Here is a 22,419-nt window from a genome sequence, read left to right on the forward strand (position 1 = left end):
CTCGCCTCATGCTACAAGTAGTGACCCGGACTCTGGACTTCTACACAAAAGCAAAACTAGTGAAAAACAGAAAAGAGGTAAAAAGTCAGTGGCCTGTAACACCATTCCTGTTTTGGGGGTTGTTTCATTGTTCTACCTGTAGTGCACCTATTGTTAATTTCATTAACATCAAAACAGCTGAAACTGAATAACAACCCCTTCTGCACCTTAACTGACCAGCTAAATAACCAAGAAGTTTAATTGACTTGAAGCTACACTCTGATTAATTCAGTTCAGTTTTATTTATACAGCGCCAAATCACAAAAGCAGTCACCTTGAGGTGCTTTATATTGTAAGGTAGACCTTACAATAATACATACAGAGAGAAAAAACAACAATCATAAGACCCCTCTATGAGCAAGCACTTCAGCGACAGTGGGAAGGAAAAACTCCCTTTTAACAGGAAGAAACTTCTAGCAGAACCCGGCTCAGGGAGGGGCGGAGCCATCTGCTGCGACCAGTTGGGGTGAGAGAAGGAAGATGGGATAAAAGACATGCTTTGCAAGAGAGCCAGAGATTAATAACAAGCATGATTCAATGCAGAGGAGTCTATCAACACATTTTGAGTGAGAAGGGTGAATGACGAAGAAATACTAAATGTATCCTCCAGCAGAGCAAAAAACCCATTGCAGCATAACTAAGGGAGGATTCAGGGTGACCTGATCCAGCTCCAACTATATGCTTTAACACAAAGGAAAGTTTTAAGCCTAATCTTAAAAGTAAAGATGGTGTCTGTCTCCCGAATCCAAACTGGAAGCTGGTTCCACAGAAGAGGGGCCTGAAAACTGAAGGCTCTGCCTCCCATTCTACTTTTAAATACTCCAGGAACAACAAGTAAGCCTGCAGTGTGAGAGTGAAGTGCTCTAATGTGGTGATATGGTACTACAAGGTCATTAAGATACAATGGGAACTAGTTTCTCAGTGTGGATATGGAACAAATGGAAGAAGTAGTCGTAAATCTTTGTTTAATATGTGCACTGAAGGACATATCCTGGTCAGAAATGACTCCAAGCGTTACTGGAGGCCAAGGTAATGCCATCCAGAGTAAGAATCCAGTTATATACCATATTTCTAAGATTTTCAGGGCCGAGTACAATAACCTCTGTTTTATCTAAATTTAGAAGCAGAACATTTAGAGGCCATCCAGGTCTTTATGTCTTTAAGACATTCCTGCAGTTTAACTAATTGGTGTGTGTTATCTGGCTTCATGGATAGATAAAGCTGTGTGTCATCTGCATAGGAGTGAAAATGTACACAATGCCTTCTGTTGATACTGCCTAAGGCAAGCATGTATAATGTAAACAGAATTGGTCCTAGCACTGAACCACGTGGAACTCCATAATTAACCTCAGTGTGTGAAGAGGACTCTCCATTTACATGCACAAACTGGAGTCTATTACTCACTCTAATAGGATATTTTGGTCAACAGTATTGTTGTATTTTTACATCCCTGTACAGTGACAGCTAAAAACACACTAGTAAATGAACTGGTTCTTATATAGCAGTTTTCTAGTCTAACTGAGACCTTAATAAAGCATTTACAGAACCTGTCCTCATTCACCCCCATTTATACAAGCACTTTTTTCCCTCTATGCGTTTCCTACATAAGTGCTCTTTATCAGAGTATAAAGCAACCTAGGGTTACTGTCTTGCCCAAGGATATTTGGCATACAGGCTGGAGCAGACAGGGATCAAACCAACAACCTTCCAATTATTAGGTGACCTGTTCAACCTCCTCACATCCCAGCTGGATTTACACTATATATAAGGCCAGACCGAAAGTGAATAGTTTTAACCTTCTTTTTTTTTCAAAACATTTCATTAAGGGGATATAAAACACACAATTTGTTCCATTTGAAGTCTCTTACTAGTTAACTTAACATCTTTTCAATGAGCTGATCAAACTGGCACCAAATATTACTTAGGCAGCGATAAAGGAAAAACAAAAGAACAGCAAAGTACATGAGTTGTCAGTAAGACCTGAGTCATATCAACTCCTCAACAGCAAACTGAATAATCTCCATCAAATCTGTTGTACGATCATTAACATTAGGAAATGGTTTTAGTAAAGTAGTTTTTATTTGGTTCAAGAAGCATACCAGGACTACCATACAGTTAAACTGAGAGCCTTCCAGAAAAACCAAACAAAACATGGAGCGGCTTTGACTGCTACAGTTTTACATTTAATATCACAGGCATGAAGCTTACAGATGTGTTCTGAATAGGTGCTGTAAAAACTGACATTTTCAAGGCAAAATTTCTTCAATGAGTCAGCTACAGAGCTGGCACTGTGGACAGACTTCATTCTTAGGAGCTCTTCTTCTCCTCAAATATGAGGTTTGCTGTGGCTTTCTTAGCTGTGGACAAATCACAAACAAATACAAAGATACTGTCAGTGAAACGTAGTACATCAGCACTGCAGATGTTTGACTTTAGAAACCTGCAAAATGGAATCCAAGATCAACTTAATTTTAATTTACAACTACAAAATATAAACATGTCTACTATGAAACTATTTTAAATTATGGCCCACCCCTAGTTTTGGGGATTTGGACCTTGTTGTGCTGTTGTTGTGTACGTTTGGTACAGTGGATGATATGTGAAAATCTCCTGTATTTTTTACTGAAAATGTTTCAATCCTTTTTTTCTGTTTTTGGTTGACTTTATTATTGCCATTTTTTTTTAAATAACTGAAATGTATACAAATTCACAAAATTACTCCCAAGCTAGAGAAAGAACTCAAGTTGGAGTATTGTCTGAGGTTTGCTGTTCTTACATTTAGCACACAACATGTTTCACTTCAGGGATGCTTAGTAGCTGCCTATCCAGGCAATGTGGGAAGCAGGACACGTGTTTCTTCCCTCTCGTAAGAGGGAGACCATTATCTGCATTACACTCACATGAATACAAAGTGGTCTCTGCTAGGAGGTTTAAGTCTGTTTAATATCTAAGGAGCTTGAAAAGAAAGGCCAGTAGACTTTTTGAGTTTCTTGAAGACGTTTCACCTCTTATCCGAGCTTAGCTAGCTGAATGTGAGCAGCTACAGTTAAATCTCTTGAAGGCAATTTTTCATTGCATCTTAAATAGGATCTGATATATCATTTAGGCTCTTTTAGCAAACACTACACAATTATGATGATTTAGTCACCCTCATCCTTGAACTTGTCTGCAGCTTCTGACGCCTTGTCCTTGATGTTATTCACTACATCATCAATCTTGGCCTCGTTCTTGAGGAAGAATGGTCGAATGATGCGGTTATATATCTGCACCGATCCATTAGAAGGAGTTGGAGCCATACACCACACCAAGAAGGCACACTGGGGAAAAAAAACAAAATTTCTCTCAAAAAATTAAAACAGGTATAGAATTTGGCACTAAACAGAATAATAATAATATAACTTTCAGGCATTATGACCACCTGCCTAAATTGCTGGTCCCCCTTTTGCTGCCAAACCGGCCCTGAGTCATTGAGGCATGGACTCCACTAGACCCCTGTAATGATTTTGTTGTATCTGGCAGTATGATATTAGTAACAGAACTTTTAAGTCGTGTAGGTTGGGAGGTGGGGCCTACATGGATCGGGCTCGTTTACACATTACATTCTACAGATGCCCGACAGGATGAGGGGAATTTTGAATCCAGGTCAGCACCTCAAAGTCATTGTTGTGCTCCCAACCATTTCTGCTTTGTTGCAGTGTACATTATCCTGCTGAAAGAGGCCCACCCATCAGGGACTACCGTTTCAATTAAAGGATGCACACGGTCTCGTACAATGCTTAGGTAGGTGATATGTGTCATGGTAACATTCACATGGATTTCGAGACTCAAGGATTCCCAGCAGGGAATTGCCCAAAGGATCATACCGTCTCTGTCAACTTGACTTCTTCCCTTAGTGCATACTGGTGCCAGGTGTTCCCCAGGTAAGCAACACACACACACACACACACACACACACACACACACACACACACACACTAGGCCATCCACGTGATGTAAAAGAAAATACGATTTTTCAGGCCAAATCACCTTCTTACATTGCTCTGTGGTCCAGTTATGATGCTCACATCCCTAGCGGAAAACATTCAACATGACCCTGACTGGTCTGTGGCTTTGCAGCCCGATGCACAACAAACTGCGATGCACAGTATCCTGACAGCTTTCTATCATAACCAGCATTTTTTCCCTCTCCTATCATGACCAGCATTAATAGCAATTTCAGGTACAGAAACTCATCTGTTGAATTGGACCACATGGGCCAGCCTTTACACGTGCATGAATGAGCCTTGGATGCTCGTGACCAATGTTCCCTCTAAGCTGCGCGCGTGTGCAATTGCGCACTGCTGGCACGGTCGCTGCGCACAGAAAATCTGCGTTGGGCACAAAAAAAAATCTAACCTGAATTGAAATTAAAATTAATACTTTAAGAATTCTTTTTTGCAGTGTTAGTCAATAAGCTACTGGCTGCTCCCGTATGGAATTAGCACGATGCCACCTTATCCCATAGTCCAGCCAATAATGCGATTCACATTCGTATATACGCAGCTAATCAACGTCATTGACAGGCTATGACAGCGTCCTTATGTGCCGACACCGGTGTTTTAGCTAGCAAAGCAGCGTGGCTGATGTGGAGTGAAGCCACTTAATGACAACGTGTACAACCACTGGAGATGTGAGCAGGACAGACCGAACAATTGACGGAAAAAGTGTGGACTTTATACCAGTTTTTAAATTGTGTTGATAAAACCAGAGTTATAATAAAAATGTATCTGCAATGTTTGGTTTTCTTCCTGAATACTATCGTTGTTTATATTTACTGCGGGAAGAAACGGTAAAAACTGCATTTTATAAGGAAAACACTCAAAAGCATTCTCCGCCTGTGAGCAAAGACAAAACCAGAAAACCCCACCCTTTCTTATTGGTCGAAAAATGTACCATATCTACCAATCAAAAAATGATATGGCAACAAGGCATTTAATTGTTTAGGAAGGGGGGAAGTTTTAGGAGTAGAGCGGTGTTTTGAGATGTGAGAGATTTGCGACGTTTAGCGCAAATCTTGTGTAGTTAGTGTGTAGTGTAGTCGATAGTTTTGTTGTGTGTGTCAGAACAATGAGGCGACTGCTGAATGTTACAGGTGTTACAGCAGTGATACATCTCCTGTTGTCAGGCCTGCAGGTACCAGGCTGTTGTTCTCCTTCATCTCATAGTGGACAGAAATTATTTTTTTGGACTGACACAAATAATTTGTGTGGCATCAGATTTGATGCAGAACAGCTGATTGTTCTGTAAATAGTTTGAAATGTTTGTTTAAAAAAACGCCTTGGCTGCATTTTAAGGTAAACAGCTGCAAAAAAACTTTGTTGTTTGCATAACTCAGTTACTTTTTTGAAGAAGTAACTATATCATTAACTGCCCAACATTGGTCATTATATACTGTATTTTGCTGACAGAGAGTTACAGGACTCTCTCCCAGACCACAGACTCAGACTCATAATACAAGTCAGAGCTTTATAAAAATAATATTAAAAAAAAAAAAGAAAGTTGTGTTTTCAAAAAATACTACACAGGTCACGAACAAGATTTATTTAAATTTTCATTGTAAGTGGGCTAAAGCAGTTAATTAAAAGTAGTCTAGCATAAATGTAAATGCTGTAATTTGATTATTTTAATAAACCATGTAACTTGGATGGATTTGATGCTGGCGTGACCACAGTGCACACGTCTGCTGTTGCTCACAGTGGTCCAAGGGACCGCTCAGGGAGTTTGTGTGTTCGCTCAGACACGTGAAAAATTAGAGGGAACATTGCTCATGACCCTGTTGCTGGTTCACTACTGTTCTGTCCTTGAACCATTTCTGATTGACACTGACAACTGCAGACTGGGAACATCCTACAAGAGCTGCAGTTTTGTAGATACACAGACATCACAATTTGGCCTTTGTCAAACTCGCTCAAATCCTTGTAACAGATCAACTTCAAGGGCAAAATTTTTATTTGCTCCCAAGAGATTCTCCGTGTTATTTACTTCACCTGTCAGTGGTCAAAATGTAATGCCTTATCAATGTAAGTGCCAGGAGGACAGGCACAGAGACCAACTGGATTACCTTTCCAATATAGTAGAATGGGAACCAGGAAAGGAAGATGTCAGCAAAAAACTCTGCCACACTGAAGACTCCATACACCACCCAGTAGGTCAGCCACTTAGTATCATCATCTTTGGTGGCACTTTCAATGGCCTTAATCCTGGGAAGAACAAAGACATGTTTGGTACTTCTTTTACACATACCTGTAAGCACTGTTCTGTAAGGACCATGAATGTGCACATGGATCAAGCTCATATCTCGCTTTCAATATGCAGCATGTATTGATGTATTCAAGCATCAATAATAAATTGAACAGACAATACCACCTTGTGAATGCATAGGATGAATACACAGAAATCGGCCTGTTAATCAATGGGTCATGAATTTTCATTTTCCTCCAGTAGTACCAACACATCCATTATATGTCATTAATACTTAAACTCACTTAGTCTATATGGCCATTTGGTGAAAACGTGCATGTTGAGGTGTTCACAGAATACATCACAACAACATTTATACACACCATTAAGAATTTATCACACAAATGAGGGGTTTATAAATCTTACAGCAGTGGTTTGATTTATTTGTGTGACTACAAGGCACACAGACCATGCCATGCCTTCCAATATTACAGCCATACTCGTCATTTTCATGGGAGACTAATGTTACAATCAGTTTAACTCATATGTGAAAAGGATCAACTCTGAAACAAGTTGTTTTTTTTTATTCTATTATTGAAAAGCACCAGAACGCTACAGTGATGAAACAGAAGCTACAACATTTTGATCATGCTGTTGATACAGATTTTGTCTAATTTAGACATTTCGTTGCCATTTAAAATTATTAAAATGAAGCACAGCTACCATGCTCCACTTGCAAGGTGTCGCCTGGGATTCACAGTATTCACAGTAGTGGACAGCCTGAACTACAGCCTTTTCCAATTCTCATCCTAGCTAATCAAGCAACCAACCAAACTTTTTTAACTCTGCTGCTCAACCCACAAATGCATTTTCCTTACAAATGTAGTACTATTTAAGGGGGGAATAGACAGGATTTCCAACACCACAAGATTTATTGCAACAAACAGAAACACTGTTACACAACTAAGAAATAATCACGCAAACACCCAGGCAACCATGTTGCAAGTAATGGCTTAACTTTTAAAGAGCTGCTAGCTCTAGAGATTTCAGTTTAGTTTCGAAAGGATGAGTCATTTCAAATAAGATTTACAAAATCAGGATAAAATAACCTGTTATAAACAGAGTTACAGTGAAGATAACATATGTTTGTACAAATAAACCTATGCAGATTATTAGCTCCACTCTGAGCTTATTGTTTAACATTATTACTCTTTTCTTCTCTTGTACCAAATAATGTAACACCCATACTTTTGACTTGAGAAAATACTGATATCTTAAGATTAATAAAATGTATCAAATGTTGAGGACAATTCTGGTTACTTTCTATCAAGCTGTTTCTCAAAAAACTTGAGACAAGGAAAACATTCATAGTGACGGCAGCAGGCCAACATGTGACACTATGCTGACTGCATGTAGTATTAGCCCTGAGATTTTACTAGATAATATCACAATGATAAGAACTGTTTTAAAACTTTTGATGACAAAATTTTTTAAATGCTTTCTTTGTAAGTCACAGGGGAAATCCACTAACTTTATAGATGAAGTTCAGTTTACAATTAATAGATGATAAATCTGTGTAGGTTCTCAGTCATCCAGATCATGGTAATCTTTCAGTTCCCAGAACTGATGAAGCTTCAGAACTGAAGAGTCTTGGATGAGAGCTGAAGCTTCTTCAAGAATCTCAAAGTAGTCCAGTCGCTTTTCTTTCCAACTGCCTTAGATTAGTAGCCCGTTAAACATTTTTGTAACTCTGTGCAAGAATTGCTATAAAAAAGGCAAAACCTTACATCGCTGATACCCCGTTATGATGAATTATTTCCATGGGTCAAATGAAAATAGATCATCTATATCTATCTAGCAATGTTCCCCTGTGTTAGCAGATGTTAAACCAAAAAGCTAGAAGCCAGGGGCTAATTAAGGGCTAACTACGGCAATAATTGATAAAAAGTCACCTCACATTAAAGAAAGTTCCTGGTTCAAAACTGGGCCTGTCTCAGTGTTGGGCCTGTGATGGACTGGTACCTTGCCTCTTATCCCATAACAGCTAAGACAGACTGCAGCTCCCTGTGACCCCAAATTGGATAAATGTTGGGACGTTGACAATGCATCTCCAGCCAAAACCCTTTTTTTAAATTCTTTCTTCATGACATGGCAGCATCTCCTTATAATTTCCTTAAATAACAGCACAAATTAGAAAATGGTCAGTATTCATTTTACTTCCTAAAAGAGAGAAGTAAAGTTTTTGGTAGCTATAATTTGGTAAATTGCAGCCAGATAACTCATACTATTTGGTGGAGTGCAGTAAATTAAAGGTTGACAAAGCCAAAGTAGGTGGTGCAGACAGATAGAAGTATTACATTTCTGTACAGGCAGCAAATTGGCTTGTTTAACATTCAGCTATTTCTAGCCATCTGTAATTATTTACAGAAAATACATGGATAAATATATTTCAGTCTAATCGAATAAACAGGTACCATTTAAAAAAAAAGAAAATTAAAAAAAAATCTTCCATACAAACATGCTCATAAATCCAAAATCAGGTGTGTATGTTATCTTTTTTTTTTTGCTAGGTTTTTACTTGTTCAGACTTCTGATTGAGTTATGAGCAGCACCTACTTTTTTCTGTAAAACGTAATATTTTGATTTATCCTTTACATTTCTTTAAACCTGGGCCACCCATTTCTTTATATTTGCATAGTAGAGGCCAGACTTCCACTATAACGCTCTTATTTCTTTAAGTGCTCCATAGGTCTTTCAAGTGTCCTGAACTGGTATGGAGAAGGTGAGCAAAGGGTTACAACAGAGTGGAAACTGATTGTTCCAGGCTTCTTTTCAGCCATTGTTGTTGGGGATCTATTCAAAATGTCCTAAATACTTTTAACGATTCCTCCAAAGAGAACCGAGTACTGTGTCAATATCACAGCCGGGCACATGCAGTGATTTGGGGGCTGGAAGCTGCTGGCCTTCGCTGAGGGATGGAAATCTGTTTGTCACCTTATGTGTGACAAAAGAATCCCCTGTAATTACACTGATGATAGAGCTATATAAGATTTTCCCCCTTAAAATTACTATAGCGTTTTGTCTGAGATGTGCAGGCTTTCAGCATTTTCCCATAAAGCTGCGTGTTTTATTCCCTACATTCAGGCTCAGGGGTCATATGGTGATGTTGCTTTGACTGCATAATCACAATTTTAAAAATAGATATTAGTTGTCAATAATCTGTTGATTGCTTGGTTTAAAAAAATAGTCTGTGTTTGCATTGTCACTCATTAAGAACTGGTTGTCTCCCAATGACACGCTAATTCTCTCCTACCTGTCAGTACCTGGAGATTTGCACCTAAAACTAACTATATAATAATATAATATTATATAATTTTTTATACTGCAGTATTAGATTGGACACTTTTTTGCAACACATTTATATTTTGTTGCATCTCCTGTGTCCCTTTCACAGTGCCAAATTTTTGAAGCAGAGTATTACAATTAATCATAAAAAGTGATGTATTAAGATTAGCAGCAGATGAATCAAGTAACGCCAAAAAATAAGCAGGTTCTGCTATGACTGTTAATTACTTTGGAAAACCAGCACATACATTGCGAATTTCCCCAATACAATACCAAGCTGTGAATGAACGCCCCTCCACACTGGTTTTCCTAAATGCTGCTGCTTCTTCAGTTAATTGCCTCTTTACAGCGAACGACTGTAGCTAGTCTGAAAAGGAAGACTCAAATCAGCAGTAGGGCTGGGTATCGTCACTGATTTCAATAACTGATTTGGTTCCGATTCACAAGGTCCCCATTCGATTCAATTCAATTTAATTTTGACTCAGACAGTCAGAAATATTATATTCTAATCATTTATCAGAACATATCCATATTTTTATATCTATGTGGGCTATAAAAACAAAGCTGACACTTGTGAGACTTAATCAGAAGTCTAAGCATCACAGCAGATGTACTTGTGATCGTGGAATTTCTTTATTAGGGGAGCTACAATATCTAGAGTCGTAACCAGTGAAGATGTAAAATTATTAGCAAGAAAATCGACCTCTGTGGGAGTAGAGTTCAGGTAGCTGCTCTGCACTATGCTGGCACATGGCATTGAAGAAGAGAAGAGTGGATAATTTAAATCCTTAAACTTCATTACAACACTTTTAGAGAAACACCTACTGTGATGAAATCCACTCCCCACTGCTGTGTAATGACTTATTGTAAATTGAAATGTTGTTAGGAAATGATAAGACAAAACTGGTTCTTTTACATTTTGAGATAAGCCAGTTGAGTATAAATAAATTAAATACCATCAATGAATCATTTGTTTACTAATAGGGACTTAGAAGACAAAGACCTATACAGTTTAATAATCCACAGTTCACTGTTTTACTCTTTGGTGCAGTTGTGGATATTATATTGTTCTCCCTTTGTGATTTTTTTAATGCTTAAATTGTTCTTTTTCTTAAAACTAACATTTTTGTAGGTGCTTATGTATTTTATTGTCATTGTTTGTTTGCGGGAAATGATAATTAAAGACTGGTGGAGGGCAAACGCACTCAAAAATTAAAAACTTTGCACAAAAAAGAAGCTTAAATATTAAGTAAGCCTACAGATCTATATCCTTTTGGAGCTTAAGCGCTACAATACCCTAAATAAATCTCACAGGTGTGGTCATCTCGATTAAAGGAGGTTGTCCTTAGCGCTGACATGAACGCAGGCCTTTTTATAGATTCAGTGACTTGAAAGCACAACGACAGGAGCAAATAACAGGCGATTAAGGCCATTTCCAAGTGTTCTGAGAATAACATATACTTACGATATGTAGGCTGGATACAGAAACCCGATGAGGTTACATAGCAGGGAGGCTCCGTATCCAAAGACCAAGTAAACTGCGATTACACCGATGACAGCTGAAACACATCACACCACACAATTGTCAAGATTTTCTTCCCACGAATACATTAACCGGATCATACCTATATACCTATGTTACAACCAGTAACTACATTATGGAGACTACTTTTATAGTATCGAGCTGGTGATGTAAAATAAACACAATTTCTTTTGTTAGCTTATGGCTAAAGGAAACTGCAGCTAAATGTGAGTCTGTCCATCGGGCTTTTATTTCCTTTATCTATGCGTCCCTCAGTGATGCGGACAGCCTCTGCCTCTCTTTCCACCCGTCAACACTCACCGAGAGCAATGTAGGTCCTGCTTACTCCGACTTTTGCTTCCACCTTTGCCAGGGCATCTGTCAGCAGATTCTTTTCATGGAGAAAATTTTCAAACCTTTCTCTGAGCCCCTGCGCCATGGCTGCACTTCCTGCTTAGCGATGATGAATTACGAAACGATCAGAATCAAACTGCGCCACGCCTGTAACCTGACACGCCACTGTTCTCAGACCCACGGGCGTCAAAGTCAGAAGAAGGGATGTGTGGCACATGCATCAGATCATATCCTTCAAAATAAAAGCAATGGCGCTGTAACGCAAACAACCACTTAGTACAAAAAAACAATAATACAGACAACTGCTAGTAGGTCGATGTTTTGTGTGTGTGTGTGTGCTGCGCGTTTAAAATAAAAACAACTGGCACTGTTCACATGCTCTGTTAATTATATGCGGTATAATAATTAATCAAGGATAAAATGTGTATTTCCCACTATTGCATTAGATTTTTTTCTGACAATTGTAGGGAGCATGCAAATTTACTTGAACAGTAAGCGGAAGTAAATGTGGTTACATGTACTAACTGCAGTGAACTTGATGCAGCTGGTAGCAACCAAAAAAAGGATGCGGGTTGATTCCACCAGTCTGTAGTCTTACAGGCATTGCAATAGTGTTATATACTCGGTAGAATGCTCAGAAACCTTTAGTTTATGGATTACAGACTTAGATATACGTCAGATATAGGTTAAGTCAGAAACTGCTGTTGCTACTGAAGAACTACTTAAATTAGAGAAATAGTGCCTAAAACGCTAAAGTCAGGGCGCAAATACAATGGTAACTGCAGCCACACCCTTCCCTGCTTTGATGACATTGCAAAATACAAATAGGGACCTATTCCAAGAAGCATGTTCAACAAATTCTGAATTTTAAAAAATAAACTCAGAGTTGATTAAATCTGAGTTTGGCCAGTCTAGAAAGCTGATCAGTGTTATGTCAGTGAGCTCTCCTTGAGGTTGTATGGTCTCCTTGAGGTTAGCGATTGTGTGACTAGAGAAAGACATCCATCATCAACAGAACTCCATTGTCCGATTCACCAAGGCAAGGGGTGAATAAAGACTAGTGCATCCATTTTAATCCAATAGATACATGAATATTAAAATCTGCTAATGTGGGCCTTTTGATAACAGCAACTTTTAAAAAGTTATTTAGTATACTTCATAGTAAAATTAATAAATAAAATGTCCAAAATTATACCAAAAGGTTGAAGTCACAGAATGATACTCAAATAAACCATCAGTGCAATTTGAGTTATTGTGTGCTGCTGTTTTTTATATTAAGCAGAATGAGTAACGTCAAGAAAAAGAAATTGAAATCCTGAGGACATATTTATTTAGAAGAGAGTATGGAGACGGTCCCAAATTTTGCCAGCCCTTGCTTTTAGTTTCTGCTTTTATTGTTCCATAATGGCTCCTTTTAAATTGGGTGCCCTCTTACTAGTCTTTTTGATGCTCACCACTTCTTCACCTTTTCTGCTCTTTTGGAAGGCTGGACAGGTAACTGTGGGTGCCCTGTATACATGCGTCGCACTTTTCTCCTCTCCTCCTCACCCTTATCTTCCCTGCTTAGCCTCTATGTCCTTGTCTTGTCTCGTGTGCATTACTTTCCCTGGAACAGCCTCCCACTGTCGTTCTCTAAAACCTAAAAGAGAATTATGGATTTGATCAACTGGTCTCTGAATGCTATTGACACCCTTTTCTCAACGAGAAGTCTGGGCTCGGGAGAGCCTGAGTGCCCTGGAGGGACTTTCCCTGCCGGATACACGATGGACGGGTGGCAGAACTGGAGGATCATGTGCCTGGCGGGACTGTCGATCGAGGACGCTGAAGATATCTATCTATTCGGAACCGTGATGACAGGGTTCTTGCTGATCGGAGTTGGCTTAGCCCTGGTTTATCGGAGAAATAAAAGAGCGGAACCGGCTGTTCAAACCCCCCCAAGGCTGCCAGCTGGAATCGAAGCGATGGGACGAGGCGCGACCTCTCACAACGAACGTAATATGGTCAACGCCTTGGAGACGCTTACAGCTGCTGTGAAGGCTCAAAGCAACAACATTGAGCGTATGGGGGGATACATCAGAGAGAGGCCTGCTCAAAATGAGACCCTTGAGCGACAGTTGGAACACATCGTGGAACGGATCACTGCAGTTGTGAGGTCTCAGAATCAAAAGAATGACAACACCATGGAACAGAAGTTTGATACCATCATGGGGAGGCTCGCGGCTCTCCAACGGAGATTGAGAGACCAGTGTCAGAGTGTTAAAGAGCAGCCTGAAAATTCTCCTGGGCTGCTCGCATGGAAATTTACAAAATCAACATCAACATTGCGGACCCCCATCACGGCGCCAGCTGCAGGCCCAAGGCTGGAGCCGAACAATCACTCCCTGATAACGACTGTGTTACGGCTATTCTTCCCATCCCATGCAAGGACACCTGGATTGGCTGGAGGACTGTTTACTTAGCCTGATAGGCCGAAGGACACTGTCTCAGCTGAACTATGGACACGCACACACATACACTTACACTGATAAGCACTCACTCATCCCCCCTCCCTTTCCAATGCCTTCGATGCTTGTTGCCCCCTGGGAACACGAGGTGGGTCCGGGCACGCGCTGTCGAAGAGCGGGGCGATGTCTTACGTCGCCCCCGGCTTAAAGACGGCGCCGTTGCAGGATGGCTGCTGTGTTGCTTGGGGTTACTCCTCATCCCCTACCCATCCCTGTGGCTTGTCATGTCTTCCACAATGTTGTGCTGTGGACATTTATGTGCTTTTTTGTGCAGAGGAGTTTTTTTGTTTCCTGTTCTCATGCTGTCCTACCATGGAAGCACAGCATGAGTGGAGGTCTCTTTTTTTCCTCTTGTACCTTCCCGTTGTTGTGTACATTTCAGTGTTTTTTTCTGTAACGCTACCGATCTCCGACTTGTAACCCCATGTGATGTCTGTGTTATGTGTGTAAGGGGGGGGGGGGGGGGGGGGGTTCCCATCTCGCTGCATGGGCAACCTGCTTGTGACAAATAAAGCTTTCATTCATTCTTTTGGTGTCTCATCAACCTGCTGCACTCTTCATCTCCTCTTCTCTCATCTTTCCTGGTTATAATAAGAATGCAATCAGAATTTGCCATTCAAACTCCATCCAAACCTGTGAGTAATTAAATAATGTAAGAAAAATGTTCTGTGTAATATGCACAATACATGATTTTTTTTTTATTTTTTATTTTTGGAAGGACTCCAAAACTTGTCACAACAAAGATGGGAAACAACTCCAACATGCACAAATATTTGATCACACAGCATGCAATTAATTTGCACAAAATGTAATGTCCATTGTAATATCTGCTACTCAGAGATGGTAATGACTCTCAAAGTGGTGCCAATGAGAATGGATAAGAGAACTGATAAGGAATTAAATCAATAAGCAATAGTGATAGTGGAATTGGAATTGCTAAGTGCTTATCAATTCTTATCTCATAGTACTATCACCCCAATAGATACCTCACTTTCAGACTGATGGCTTACTTGTTGTTCCTAGGATAATTAAAAGCGGAATGGGAGACAGATCTTCAGCTTTGGGGCCTCTCTTCTTTGTAGCTGATTGTTTTTCCCCTGCAGAGAGAAATTACAAAGTTGGAGGGAGCTGCATGCATAAAGCTGACACTAAAAAATTAACAAGCTCTGATAGTAAGCTACAAAGTACAGCAAGCTGCCTATACCTGAGGCCCTGGAAACTGCCAAAAAAGACTCATAGCCTTGGCCATCTGCTTGAAGAGGTATACCAGGGAGCTGGAAGGCAGGAGAAACCAGCTGTGCTCCACAGAACCATCTGAGGTATACTACCATTGTCAGGGGAATGAGAACAGCCCCACCAAAGCTGGAGACGAAACACTACTGGAAGAGTATATGGGAGAAGGACGCAACCCATAACAGTAATGCACACTGACCGAAGAAGCTGACTGTACTCCAAGAGTTCAAATGAACTGAAGCATATATTTTGTAAATTCAGTCAAACAGAATAAAGAACAAACAACAAAAATAGTTATCAAGGACTCAGCAGCCAATTTTTATTGAAAAAAAAAGCCCTTCAAAACAAAGTTCCAAACTAGATTTTTACTTAGATTATCAATCAAATACCTCACTAAATTAAAGCCTTCAGTTAATCCAAAATGCTGTAGCAGGAGTACTGACATGGACTAGAAAGAGAAAGCATATTTCCTTATATTGGCTTCCCTTCATTGGCTCTGTGTTAAATCCAGAATTGAATTCAAAATCCTGCTTTCACTCATGTGTTTAGGCACCTCTCTACATTTAACTGTTAGTTGGTAGTTATTATCTCTGGCTCTCTTCCACAGTGTGTCTTTGTCCTGTCTTCCTTCCCTCAACCCCAACAGTTGTTGTGATTTGCCATTATATAAATAAAATTGAATTGAATTGAATGGCTTGCTAGAGTACTCCCACTCAAATTCAAATTTAATTAGTAGGCATCTATTGGCTGATCACGTAGGTCAATCACACCCCAGGGATCATTACAAAAGGGCAGCTTGACCAGCTGTGGCTGCGTCTTACTCTCTTTTGTTTCGCACTTTCTGTATGTGAATAGAGTGTTTGTAGTGAAAGGCTGGACAGGTAACTGTGGGTACCCTGTATACATGCGACAATATAGTTTCTAGCGACAACTGCTAGAAACTAGTGATAGCCAAATGAAGTTTTCTGAAGCATTGTATCGAGAAAAAAAAGGGTTCATTACTTGAAGCTTTTTAAGAAAATCCTCTTTGGTGACATCTGGTGGCCAAAAATATGAAGTGCACTGCTTCAGTATGATTGGCCACTCTACAGAGCTGGGTGTTCAGCTTCTGTTTAATATCATGTGAGAGTTCAATGAAATATCAGGGTACTTCTGTGTTGCTTTGAACTTCTTTTTGTTTGTGTGGAAAAAATACACATATCTATTTGATTAATAAATAATTTTGACGATTAACATGTTTAATCACGTGCCTTTCTGTGTTTGCGTATGATTTTGTTTTGTTTTTTTTGTCAATAGATAAAATAAAGAAGGCATTATATAGACAACACAATCTTCTGATAGGTTGGGACCAAGTATTTGTGATCACTACAAACTTTAAATACCAAAATATGGTGTAAAAAAACAAACAAAAAACATAGTAAGCAGGTGTTGCTGGAAAGACTAATCGAGTTAGATGTCTTTATTGACCCTACTGTGACTGTGATTGATGTCTCCTTTCAGGAAGCTTCAGCTCCTCCTGGAAGCAGTGCTTATCTTGTTTCACTTGATAGAACTGAGCACCATGCTGTACTTGCTACACCTCCAGGTGCCCAAATCAAGCCCAATGCAGCTCCAGCAACCCTGCCTCGCTTTAAGCTTTTCTTTCAAGAATCCCATGGACCTAGCAGTGATGCAAAACTTGAAGTTTGTTTACAGTAGGAGACACAGGAGAAGGATAAGCTGTGTGAAGCAGATTGTGATCTCTGGCTGCAGATCCATAGGCTTGAGATAGAAGCTGAAAAAGCAGATGTGTTAGCTGATGAGTTTATGCACACAAAAGTACAGTCCCGATTAAAAGCTTAAGATCATTTAATAAAGTGGCAAATTTTTTTTTTTTATATCTTTCATGGTTGGGTCTTAACAAGGTTCCAAGTAGAGCTTCAGCATGCAACAAGAAGAAATGGGAGTGAGACAAAACATTTTATTGAGCTTGCAATTTATTGAAAACAGGCTGTTTTACAGCTGATCAAAAGTTTAGGACCACACCTCCAGTGCCAGGATGATTGCCATGATATATGCACCAGGGACACCAAACAACCTCTGAAGAAGTGGATGGCACAACACAGAAGAGCTAACTTGTCCGGCCAGGACTCCACAGTCTATTTACACCTACAGGCCATTGGACACTCTTTCAATGTTGAGGATGTACACATCCTGGACAGGGAGGAACGCTGGTTTGAGCGCGGAGTCAAGGAGGCCATTTATGTGAAAAGGGAAAGACCATCTCTGAATTGAGGAGGCGTTCATCTTTCACCATCTTACAATGCTGTGATTGCAGCCATTCCCCAATTTTCTGTGAACAGTACTCATGGCCATTGATCAGTGGTCATTGATCATTGGCTGTGTCATAGTCTGCGGTGGCAGGCCATGGGGGTGTGGGGAAGAAGGACCCAAATGCAGAACTCTTGTGATGAAAGCAGTGCGTTTATTTACAGTGCTGTAAATATTACACAATAAATCCCCATGCACTCCCGTGTCGTGTGTTCTGCTCCCGAAGTCAGTGCTTCATGTTCTCCACTTCTGTGTCCGCACACCCCGTGCTCGCTGCCTCCTGGGGGGTGAGGGGATAACATAGGCAGCTGTCAGGACACTCAACTACAGCAGGCATACACTCACTAAACTTGGCTCACTAGGAAAACTCACATGGAGTTTCACACAACGAGTTTCTCCCCCAACGAGGCTGAGCAGCTGCAGGTGCGTGGCATGAACTTCAGGTTTGGCCAGCCACCTGGCAGGGCCACACCCACCAGGCCTGAAGGTGCCTGTCACCCAGCCTGTCAGCCTTACAAACATGGGAACACATGAACAGCAGCACAGTGCAGCAAAAACACATGTAATATAATATGAGTCCACACTGCTCATGGACCCTGGGTCCCTGGAACTGACCTCACAGCCCATTGTTCATTCCATGGGCTGGTTTCAGTCATTATGCAAATATACTGTTTATAAGATTGGGGAAACCTGCAGTCAGCTGAGACAGAATAAGTCACTTGGATGAGTGACAAAACGTTTTTACCACTGAAAATGCTACGTCCAGATGAACAGTATCAACCTTTTGGGATTCACTTACCTGGATGATTCAGCATGCATCAAGACATTTTACCTTTGTAATAAAATGTTATACTGGAGTTTTGATCTCCTGACATTTTACTGTGATTTAGGGTGTGTGTGTGTGTGTGTGTGTGTGTTCTTCTTTGCTGGGATTTTTTTGTACCAAAGGAGAATGCACACATGGCACACAGCCCAGATCTTGTGTGGGGGAGAAAAGCCTTCAGTGTTTGGTCTGGATGACTAAGCAAAGTCATCCTTAGTCATCCTGCAGTGTGGCTTGTAGCTGCAAGGGAAGGGTGGAGCAGTGGGTTCAAGGAACAGTATCAGGGGAGGCTTGCTGGCATCCATCACGCTAACCATCAGTGTTAACTGACTTTAACATGCATGATTTAAAAAGAAGTTATATTGAGTATATTGTGATTGACAAGGACAGAGTCATGACGAGAAAAAGTTTCTATGGACTGAGTTAAAAGGAGATCGTGCTGAAATAAATATTCAGGAATATGTGAAATGGCAGAGGCCAGAGGTAATGGCGGGACTTGAGACCACTGGCTTAAGCTGTGAAACATGGAAAGTCAGATAGATTTGTAGTGAGGCAGTCAACTTCAATCGGACTGCCGAGGGGCTATTTAATAGCCCCTCAACCTGGACACCATATATGTATGTATATATATATATATATATATATATATATATATATATATATATATTAGGGGTGCAACGATACACAAAATTCACGGTTCGGTTCGGTTCGATACTTTGGTGTCACGGTTTGATATTTTTTCGATACAAAAAAAATGTTCATGCCTTTTTAATTTGTCATTTATTAAAATTATAAATATATATTTTAACTCAAAAGTACAGTTTTTAAATTTAACCCTAACCCTTGTGCGTGTTTTTTATTTTGACAGCGAATGCGCACCTGCGGACCACTTATGTGCAGCCCTGGTTATTTAGCTCGTCATATTGCAGCCACAGAAATTCTTTTGTCCATGAAACCATAAAGCTGCACTTTCTTTTTGCCTTATAGTCTGATTTGTCATAACTTCTCAGTTTTGTGGTAAGCTTTTCTTTGGCTGTCACTTCTTCACCCTGACCTGTCTTATTTGGCTCAGCAGAACTAAAATATATATCTGTCTGTGAAGGTCATCGTAGTCAAATATAAATCCTGCTGCTTTTACACACGCACTCACATAAGCTCAGCGATTCTCTGCGCGATCAACCTCTCACATGTTTAAGCTTGCTGCGGGAGATTTCACTTGTCATGTTTGCATAGTAAGCTAACAATTAATAAGACTATGTCAGAGGAATTGGTGCACAAATTATCATCACTCACAGATCAGTGCTGTCATTGCAAAGTGAAAGCAAAAAAACAAGCGCAAATTCAAACGCGATTTCAATATGTCACATATTGACAGTGGCTCACCGATGCCAATGACATAATTACCCAGCTACATTTCTGAAAGAATGCAAAAGCATTGACATATATTTTTCCTTCCTACAATAGCCCGACGGGCAGGGCAGAGATAGATTTTGGTAGCCCGACTGAAAAGATCGCTAGCCCCGGGACGTCGGGCTAGCGATATTGCGAGCCCTGTATCTGATTGAGGAATCACTCATCTTTGGAAAAAGAGAGTTTATTACAGAGAAATGGCTCTTTCCAAAATAAAAGCTATACTATCCGCTTCTTCTGGGCTATATTCTCAGCAGCATATTAAACATATAAGGAGAATCATGTGCTAACAGCTGTCTAAATGACTCGGCTAAAGTTAGTAGCATGCTTGCTTGTTTTTTTTCTGCTTCCACTTGTCTTTGCACTAGGATGATGTCGGCGTAAATGTGCAGTCATATTCGTTGTGTTCCCACTAGTGCTGTCAGCGTTAATCTCGTTGAAATTACCTTAACGCCACAACACGGCAAATCTCCGTTAACGAGCTACCGCCGATCGCCCCGTGCATGGGGCTAGACGGCCAACACGTTAACGAGCTAACTGCGCTAACACACTAGCTCCCACCCATGTAATTGAGCATTGCATGGCACATCCAACATACTGTTTTACTTTAGTGCATGACTCGCTTACCTTCAGGGTCATACGTCACATGAAAACCAAAATAGTTCCAAACGCCAGATCTGAATGAGGGTGCGGGAGGTCCATGTTGTAAGGAGAGCTTAACTTCTGTCTCGCTAGCTTGCCCTGCGCTCTTCCTTCTGATGATGCTGTCTGTGTTGAGCGCTCAGTGAATCTGCGTTTGACTACTCCGCCTAGGCTGCACTGTCGAGCCTAGGCGGAGTAGTCGAACGCAGATTCACTGAGCGCTCAACACAGACAGCATCGTCAGAAGGAAAGTTGATAAAATAAATTAAAAATTTTGTAAGAATGGTCCCCGATGCAATGATCGGGGACCATTCTTAATTTCGTTGTTCTCATGACAATGACAATAAAGTTTCTGATGATCTGATGTATTGTTCGATACATATGCGTACCGAACCGAAAGCACTGTATCGAACGGTTCAATATCGATACGAATATCGTTGCACCCCTAATATATATATATATATATATATATATATACATATATATATATATATATATATATACATATATGAGTAAATATTTCTAAGCATAATGACAATCAACAATATAAACCTGACAGCTTGTGTGGGTCATCAGAAGTGGCCAAGGGCAAAAAGCCTGCTTTTGGTTTATTCGCTCTCTCTGGGCGCCATCTACCGCTCCACCATTGTGCTGGTTTGTTAGGCTATCTTTTGGTTCTTGCATCCTTATTCAACACCTTGCATGTACTTACCCTCGTCCATGCACTACTGATACCTAACACTTTAACAATTTATTGCCTGTTCAATTAAATAAACTGGAAAAAGTGTGTGTGTGGACTCTCCTTTGTTTTTTGCCAACTTGAGCAAACTGGTAACAGTAGGAAACAAACATAGTGACTCCTTTTGTATGCCAATTATTCACACTCACATTCACACCTTTGGACACTTAGAATAACCAATTAACCTAACCCCATTAATTCCATGTCTGTGTAAGGAAGCCAGATTTACCTTTTGGAATGTTTTATGGCAGGGATAGCTCAGTAGGTAGAGTGGTTGCCCCATGATCGGAAGGTCGGGGGTTCGATTCCCCTTAACAGCTACCCTGAGGTACCCCTGAGCAAGGTACCGTCCCTACACACTGCTCCCCGGGCGCCCAATGGCTGCCCACTGCTTCACTGAGTGAATGGGTTAAATGCAGAGAGCAATTTCCCCACGGGGCTCAATAAAGTACAATAATGTACACACTTTCTTCTTCTAAAGTAAAAAGCAAAGGTTGCATGCTTGTATTGTCTGGTCTCCTTACCCGAAGTGGAAACTGCTCTGACCTGGTTCCTTTCTCATCCTGCATTGAATCATATCTGTTATTAACCTCTGTCTCTCTTCCTCAGCATGTCTTTTATCCTGTCTTCCTTCTCTCACCCCAACCGGTCACAGCAGATGGCCCCGCCCCTTCCTGAGCCTGGTTTCTTCCTGTTAAAAGGGAGTTTTTCCTTCCCACTGTCGCCAAAGTGCTTGCTCATAGGGGGTCATATGATTGTTGTGTTTTTCTCTGTACCTATGAAGCGCCTTGAGGCGACTTTTGTTGTGATTTGACGCTATATAAATAAAATTGAATTGAATTGAATTGAATTTCTCTCCAACTGATCTAAAATCTGTAGCTTATCTTCAGTTTGTTTAGAATGCAGCAACTAAGGTCTATTGTCACCATTCTTGTTGACCTTTGTTGAAATTCAGAATTGAATTTAAAATTCTTTTAATTACAACTAATGTCCTGCTAATATAACTGTTCTGTTATGATCCTATTTCTCTTTAGAGGCATCCATACTTTAGCACCTTCATCAAAAAGGCAATAGTCTTTTTAGTGAAACTCAACACTTTGCTTTGGCTCTGCAAAGTGTAATATAAACATTTAAAAAAAGTAAATAATTGCAGGAATCGTTGAGCAAAAGGGAGGTAGTTATTCACAGTTGGTATTGTGAAAAAAGGACATAGAGAGATAGGGGTGAATGCTTTTTAAACATGTAGGAAAAAATGTGCATCATGTGCTTTCTGCTTTCA

At 40.3% G+C, this 22,419-nt stretch overlaps 1 protein-coding gene across 1 annotated transcript; it reads right to left on the reverse strand.

Moving 5' to 3' along the window:
- Nucleotides 1-2,099: 2,099 nt before the first annotated feature.
- reep5 (receptor accessory protein 5) lies at nucleotides 2,100-11,649 on the reverse strand. The gene is made up of 5 exons (XM_080874797.1): nucleotides 11,447-11,649; nucleotides 11,069-11,162; nucleotides 6,140-6,278; nucleotides 3,188-3,356; nucleotides 2,100-2,396 (listed from the first exon to the last, which is right to left on the reverse strand). Exons 1-5 carry the CDS (start codon nucleotides 11,562-11,564, stop codon nucleotides 2,347-2,349), a joined length of 570 nt encoding a protein of 189 aa, XP_080730923.1. The 5' UTR covers nucleotides 11,565-11,649; the 3' UTR covers nucleotides 2,100-2,346.
- Nucleotides 11,650-22,419: the final 10,770 nt, after the last annotated feature.

This window comes from Rhamphochromis sp. 'chilingali', assembly GCF_963969265.1.
Source record: "Rhamphochromis sp. 'chilingali' genome assembly, chromosome: 2".
NCBI classification, from domain to species: domain Eukaryota; kingdom Metazoa; phylum Chordata; class Actinopteri; order Cichliformes; family Cichlidae; genus Rhamphochromis; species Rhamphochromis sp. 'chilingali'.